We start from the raw sequence: 7,823 nt of genomic DNA, 5'->3' as shown, positions 1-7,823 counted from the left end.
CCCCAAGGCACAGAAGACAGAGGCTCACTGTACATTACTTTGGGCTGTGTTTGTGGTGATAGATGTGAGGCTGCTTTACTTACAAGAATCAGGAACCCAGTGCCCTCTGGTGGTGATGACACATTTGGGCACACAATAGACACATTAATTTTCCAAGCACAGGACACAATACAGGGCACAATCACAGGGCACAGTTATAAGGTGCAGTTAAAACTCAGAAACATCTCTCTCAATGGCTCTCGGACACATCATGTGCAACTCTCACACTATGTCCTTCTCTCAGTTGTGGTCCACCGCCAACTCCTGTCCAACCACACTCTCTCTCCAGCAGCAGGGAAACCTCACAGCCAACTGGATGTCTACCTCCATGCAGTACTCTCAGGCCAGACTCAGAGAAGACAGTAGATATCCCCCCACAGGTTTCTCCAGCCCCTCTCTTTTCAGTAGCAGGGAGGCCTCACAGCCAACTGTACAACTGAGTTCTCCTCAGTCCACCACTCTTGTACCCAGTAGACACCTCATAGGCTCCACACATCCAGGCACATCTTACAGTCATGTCTGCATCCACCCTCGTTCATGTCTGACCACCAATTCAAGCTCTGCCACTGCCTGAGCCTCAGACTCACAGGAACAAGATACTTTGGCTGTTTCCCATGCTCCCTGCTGCCGCAGCACATCCGCACTCAACCGCTGCTGCTCACCAACAGACTCGGCTGTCTTAGGACATACAGAAACAGGACTCCCAGCTCTTTCCCACACTTCACGCTCACTGCTATTCTGGAAGTGGAGGCAGACAGGCATATCCTCACACACACACACACATGGCCACAGGCATCGTATTACACATAAAATATTGCTACTTATATTACCCTTCCTATGCATTATTGGCCCCTGCACAAAAAAAAAAAAAAATAATATATATATATATATATATATATATATATATATATATATATATATATATATATATATATATATATATATATATATATATATATATATATATATATATATATATATATATATATATATATATATATATACACACACACACACACACACACACACACACACACACACACACATATAAAATCTTTATATGACGACTTCTTCAAAGAAATACCAATAGAAGTGCCATAACAAAAATCTTCATTTATCCTTGTCTTTGCATTCTCCAATTCTCTTCTCTTCTCGTTAATTAGTCTCATATGGTCCAGTGCGCATATATATATATATATATATATATATATATATATATATATATATATATATATATATATATATATATATATATATATATATATATATATATATATATATATATATATATATATATATATATACCTTGTTTACAAACTCTGCTGTTCATCTTCTCAATATGGCCATACCATCTCATTGTTTTCCTTTTCACCAATTCCACCACTCCACAATTTACACCACTTGCGCAGGCACTCATGCCACATCTCTCATACGCACTTTCATCACTGTCATCTTCCTGTCTTGTCACTCTATATTTCCTCTCATTTACACATCATGCATTCTTGATTATTGTGGTCTTTTTCATGTTGAGGTTGTTAGCAGGAGAAAAACCATTCCTTAAACCTCTGTTTATATCTGAATACACATTTCCCTCTTTTATGAATCATGCAAGTGATCCTATGACATGCCTATCTTTCACAAACCTCTCATTTTAATCCATCTCACTACATGTATTTACTTAGCATTGTTTCCAAATACTCACTCAACATCTCCATTCTCTTTATCTCCCCATAATCACCTTACATCTGCTTACAGCTGGCACACTCATCCTGTTAGATATTCTAGAATATCACACCTCCACTTCTCTCTTCTCAAAAACCATCACCTTACTTTTACCAGCATTTACCTTTAGTTTCCATCTTACACATCCTATCCACCAATCTCTGAAGTTTTCTTCCACTCTCTGCCTTACAGTAAGACAGTGTCTTCTGCAAACAGACATACTATTACAGCCAATCTCACTCCATTCTGTTTCAGCTTGTACTTGCATTCCCTAATTTAGGTTTCATCTTCATATGGCCATCCATAAAATATAAGACAACCACAGAGACCACATATTCCTGCTGCACTGTTTTTCCTACAACAGAACTCTATCCTAGCTCTTCCTCTACCTTCACAAATCCCTATAAAAACTTACTTGATTCTATACAACAACTGAGCCCCTATACTGTAACTCTTAAGGATATCCCAAAGGGCTTCCTTATCCACCATGTCATGTACTTTCTCTGGATCTGTGGACACTGCATCATTTTCATCCTTTTAAAGCATCCAGTCTGCTATTACTTCACCTCCATACTTTAACATTTTTGCAGTTATTACATGTATACCTACAGCTTTGCCACACTTAAGTCCAGCTATCACTTTATCTACTTCCTATTAATTACTCTCTGCATAAATACTCTTCATTTGCCTCCATACCAATACTAAATACCGTTGCTTCCTCCACTATCTTCTCATTCATGAAATTGTCAAAATGCCTTTTCCACACACCTTCCACTGCTTCTTTACTACCCACAAGAACTATCCTCTTTCTTTTGTATATTCCCACATATCTCTCCCCTCTCTCTTAATTTCCTTCCAAATCAATTTCTTATTCTCATTGAACTTTTCACACTGTTCCCTATCAAACTTTTCATCTACTTTCCTTTAACATTCTCATATCAGTTCCTTCATTTTCCTATTTAAGATTTGTACTTTTATTAATTTGAATTTTCTCGGGGACATTTTTTTTTCAACATTTTCTCATATGTTCTCCTTTTTTATGGTTTCATCAATGTCAGATGTCCATCATGCAAGTTTCCATACCTTACCATTTCTGCTGTTACTATTGTCACTGTCATATTTACATTTTTTTTCCATGAGGCAAAAATCACCTCAGTGTGCTACACTGTAATAGTCATAGCCATTTCATATTATTCATGTTTTACTTGATATACCACTAGATTTGATATATATACTTATTACTTCCGTTGCCTATTCTTTGCACATTACAATCATACAAGTAATTCATTTCAGCAACTTTGATCCTTGACCTTTGTATTTCATTCCACACCCAAGTCTTCACTTGTGAAGTGTGAAATGTTTTAGTGACAATTGTCTTTTGCATCGTGAATTCAGGAACACTTTCATGAAATTGAGCCATGTAATCTTTTAAACTCAAATTCTCAGTGTTAAACATTATATTTTGTAAGATTACTGAAAAGTGAAGAGGAAGTCAGGCTTTTTTTCCTCTTGGATTTGGTATAATGTCAGAGTTAAATGCTTTAACACACTTATAGGTTGACTATGGTTTTGGTAATGATGATATCAGAGTTGATTTATTAGAATGAGGTTGTGCTATAAATATTACAGGATGCATGAATTAGTGAGATTGGAAAATTTATTATGAGGAGTGTTCATTGTGATAAAAGTTGTTATTGGTTGTGATACATTAACACTTTATTTGGAAAGGACATGTTATTTGACATATGTTTATATTTTCATATGTTAATCAGAATAATGTTTTCTCTTTGTGTAACTTGAAAGACTTGACATAGCTGGATCAGGCACAGCCCATGCCATTGCAAAAGAGGGGAAAACAAAACTGCAAGACAACCTTGAAAGAAGCCAGATATGAAGTTGCATCTTATGCATGTGTTGGCATCTGTACAATGTTCAGTTTGTTTGATCTTCTGTAGAAATTTTTTTTTTACTTAAATTGGTTGGTGTCAAGTATTTATACATCTGTTACAGTAATATTGCATGGACATGCAACAAAATTTTTGATGTAAGGCCAAGGAAATTTGTGTTGAATTGAAATGAGTGATGTGTCAGTTGTGAAGTATAACTGAAAAATAACTATTTGCCATCCATCAAAATTTTACATTTTTATGTTGGATTTTAACCTGAAATCTCTTGATTTGTTAGTCTTTTTTGCTCATGATGCATGCTCTAAGTTACCAGAAGAAACAAAAATGAACTCAATGCAATGACTTGTTTCCTTGGCTAGAAAGCACATTTTCTAAGAATTATGTGGCTTAAATATAACTTCAGTTCATTAGAATGTGGCATTTATTGTGCACATGATAAAGACTTAGAACTTAAATGAAATATAGACTCACTGATATCCTGATCTTTGTTCCCCTAGAAATTTGAGTGTTATTTGTATTTTGCATTTCATGTGATGTATGTATCTTAAGACCAGAGAGAGAGAGAGAGAGAGAGAGAGAGAGAGAGAGAGAGAGAGAGAGAGAGAGAGAGAGAGAGAGAGAGAGAGAGGTGGAACATTCAGGGAATATTCATTATCACAGTGTTGCACTTACATCTTCCCATTTGAATTTTGGATCATTTAAAAGATTTGCTAAATCTTTGTTATAAGGTTTATAAAATTCTTGAAGTATTTTTCTTGTTGAGCCAAACATATCTCCTACTAAAAATTTCTTCATGTTTTTGTTATAGACTTTATGTATGTTTATTCTTTTGTTTTTGTCAGGTGTTGCTGATCCTGAAATGAAAGAAATAATTTTTAACATGAGGTGGATATAACATACCTAACTGCATCTCACTCTGGACTCGAATTCAAAACTAGAAGTCTTCAATTACAACACTATGGTTGAAACCCAGAAAATTATTTTACCATATCCATTTATCTTGATGACATTCCATTCCTCTTTATAGTTAATATGATCAGAAGTTTTGTATAGACCTCTAAAAATAATAATGATAATAGAATAAAGTATGAGAAACCAAAATCACTGAAATCAAAAGCAATATATTATTTGAAAAGAGTGGCATTAGACTGACTTATGGTATCACAAAAAAAAAAATATTTGCAGTTTTTATTGAATACTGGAATAAAACGTGAGAAAATCTTACTCAGACCCAGGTGGTGGTAAATGCTTGCCAGAGTTTTGGTAACATTGTTATGGTAATCTTCCATTCGTAACACCAACACTTGTTCCCGAGGAAAGACCTGCAGCCAGTCCTTAATGTATATATTATACAGTCCGTTATACAAACGAACTCCCTGTAGCAGGAAAAAAATGTGTATAATTTATTTCTGGAAAGATTTTCACCATACAGTATTGCATGTTTGATTCCACACTCCCTTTGAACTCCCAGTCCACAGTGCATTGCTGTAATAGAAATACTGACTGGTTCCATGTAGATAGCACTATTAAGTGGGACAAATGTATTATACATAAATATAAGGCAGATCCCCACCCTATGTCATCTCTACAGCAGGAAAACAGAACAGTGAGGACACCACCTCTTCATTTCACTAAAGAATAAGCACTACTCAGACTTGCATGTTTTCAGATATGCTGAATATCTGGTTTAGAAACAAAAGAACCAAGAAATAATGAAATGGATAAGTGGTATTACCATAGCATTTTGTAGAGTTTTGTTGTAAGCACATGTCCGGTCTGAATACTGCCTGACACAAGCATTCCACTTTTGTATCGAGGTTCTCACAGACTCATCAAAGTGGCGAGGAGAAAGGTCTCCCTTCTTAGTGAAGAAGAGATAACTAGAAAACAGCCTGAAAAGATAATGAATGAATAGGTAGTGATTCAAGATTTTTTAAAATTGTGTACATTTGCCTAATACATGTAACTGAAAAAATAAATAAATAAAAGGAGCTACAGGGCACTCTTTAGAATTAACAGTTGTTCAAATGAAACTTTCTTTAAGAGTGAACATTGTAGTGGAAGGGCTGATAATTTAGTCTTGATAAAAAGAAGAAAAATGGAAACAGGAATCACCTTGAAACAGGTTCACGAAACACTGCTATGATCCGAGACTTGGGCAGTATCAGATGAATAACATCAGCTACTGTGAAGGGAAGCACTATGCCCCTCTGTGGTGCAGGTGACTGATTCCACTCGTGACTGTGGGCATGTTCATAACTGATGGCATCAATTTTTGATGAATTCCTAACATTTGGCACACTGTTTGATTCCTTTCTGCCTTGGAGCAACACTTGGACTATATTGGTGCCTTTGTGTGTGGTCATGAGGTGGTGCAGGTAACCCATGGTTGGAGCACTGTCCCATAGTGTGGAAGTGCTGCCATCACCTGTGATTCTCGGGTATTCCCATGTGTCCTGAAGTTCACCTGAGGTTTGTTTATATCCTTTGATTTTGGATGCATTAAACAAATTTATGTACTCACTCAAAGGTACTGGCTGTGGAACATATGGCATCCCTGAAAATTGTAACATGTATTAACTACTATGAATGGAAACTATTTTCTTATGTTTTAAAAATAATTACCATAACTTGGAAATCTTGATCAGTGTTGTCAGTCATGCATATGAGCTTATTTACCAAATCTTTTTCTGGTCCACCAGTTTGGTCCTTTCACCACAGGCTTTGCCACATCAGGGTGGCTGTTGATTCTGTGGAAGATGTCTGTTGTGGCACACTTGGGTTGCCCAATCAAAAAAAAATATGGAAGGCATTGTAGCACTTCATCAGCGTGATTAATACTCCTGTACCTGGAAATATGGTTATTCATTATGCCAGGGAGCACTTCATTCTCTTAATGATAAGTACAGTGCTTAAATACAGATAACTGCTAAATTCTCCTATCCCCTTTATCTTTGGAAAGTATCTCTAGCTTTACCCACAACACTAAAAGAGGGTTCTACAGAATTCAAGGAATCATGATGCTCCCCCTATCATGCTTGCACTGTTATGATAAATTATCTGTTTATTGATTGCCCGCCTGACATTAATGCCAGCACATGGTGCTTCAATCTTTTAACTCCTTTTCAGCCTTTCTGGCTCATATGTGCATGACTTTCATGGCAACTGTCATAACTATATATATATATATATATATATATATATATATATATATATATATATATATATATATATATATATATATATATATATATATATATATATATATATTACAGTATTTATAAGTAGTATATAAAATCCAAGTATTAAAATAGCAAGCCAGTATAACCAAGGGTATAACACATTAAGTACTGCAATGTCCACTGTTGCCTTTGTGCCTGGAACATATAATATTAGATTGGAACAAATCAGGAAGCTATTCCAGGTTATACATATTTAAGAATGTACCTGTGTTGCATTGCTGACGGCACTATTTGGAAGTGCTGCACATCCTGGGGGTGGGGTTGCCTGTTGTGCCTCCGCACTTCATACCAACACGGATTCTTGAAGTTGGGAAGAAACTTCACTTCCAAGGCCTTCACAAAATGCAATGTTATGATGAGTCATTACATAATGTGTTTCATTGTGATTTGCTGTTGAAACAGTTAAATGTAACACACAATGAATTGGATAATTTTATATTCAGTGCTTCAAATGCATTTAAAAAGTACTCTCAATCTAAAGGTCAGTGATACATGCATGAAATTAATATGTACATATAATTAGTATTTTATTGGTAAAAAAATCATAAAAGATGATGTTTCAGGCCATTTTGTGAACATTTAGAGATTACTGTAAAACATTTGTTCTGCATAAATTTAAAGTATGTTATCTGATATTTAGACTCAACATTATTGGAAGAACATTGTGGCCTTACCTTCAGTATCCCAATGTCCTCCACCATTCTAAATCCTTCCTTGTGCATTGGAACAGGCCTAAATCTAGAAGCTGGTACAAACAATACTGTCATTATCATGTGTTTACGGTGGACCTATTACTGTGCACACATTCATCGTATTGTTATTATGTAGGAATTTCAAATGTAGTTAAAAATACAGAAAACTACCAAGGTTGAAAGGTAGTTAAACTCTCTCTCTCTCTCTCTCTCTCTCTCTC

The 7,823-nt window shown here is 35.7% G+C and overlaps 1 protein-coding gene across 2 annotated transcripts in view; it reads right to left on the bottom strand.

Annotated features, from left to right (window-relative positions):
* Positions 1–1,620: 1,620 nt before the first annotated feature.
* The window catches only part of LOC135102903 (carbohydrate sulfotransferase 15-like), a 28,614-nt gene continuing 22,411 nt past the window's right edge, over positions 1,621–7,823 (bottom strand). For both annotated transcript variants that reach the window (XM_064008549.1, XM_064008550.1), the window contains exons 3-9: positions 7,585–7,655; positions 7,116–7,243; positions 6,348–6,517; positions 5,784–6,225; positions 5,404–5,560; positions 4,894–5,044; positions 1,621–4,522 (exon numbers count right to left, since the gene is read on the bottom strand). In XM_064008549.1, the coding sequence (XP_063864619.1) occupies positions 4,323–4,522; positions 4,894–5,044; positions 5,404–5,560; positions 5,784–6,225; positions 6,348–6,517; positions 7,116–7,243; positions 7,585–7,655 (1,319 nt within the window). In that variant the 3' untranslated portion in view covers positions 1,621–4,322. The remainder of the gene's footprint in view (positions 4,523–4,893; positions 5,045–5,403; positions 5,561–5,783; positions 6,226–6,347; positions 6,518–7,115; positions 7,244–7,584; positions 7,656–7,823) is intronic.

The sequence above is a fragment of the Scylla paramamosain genome, chromosome 8 (assembly GCF_035594125.1).
Source record: "Scylla paramamosain isolate STU-SP2022 chromosome 8, ASM3559412v1, whole genome shotgun sequence".
NCBI classification, from domain to species: Eukaryota; Metazoa; Arthropoda; class Malacostraca; order Decapoda; family Portunidae; genus Scylla; species Scylla paramamosain.
This window is presented reverse-complemented; position numbering and strand designations above follow the sequence as displayed.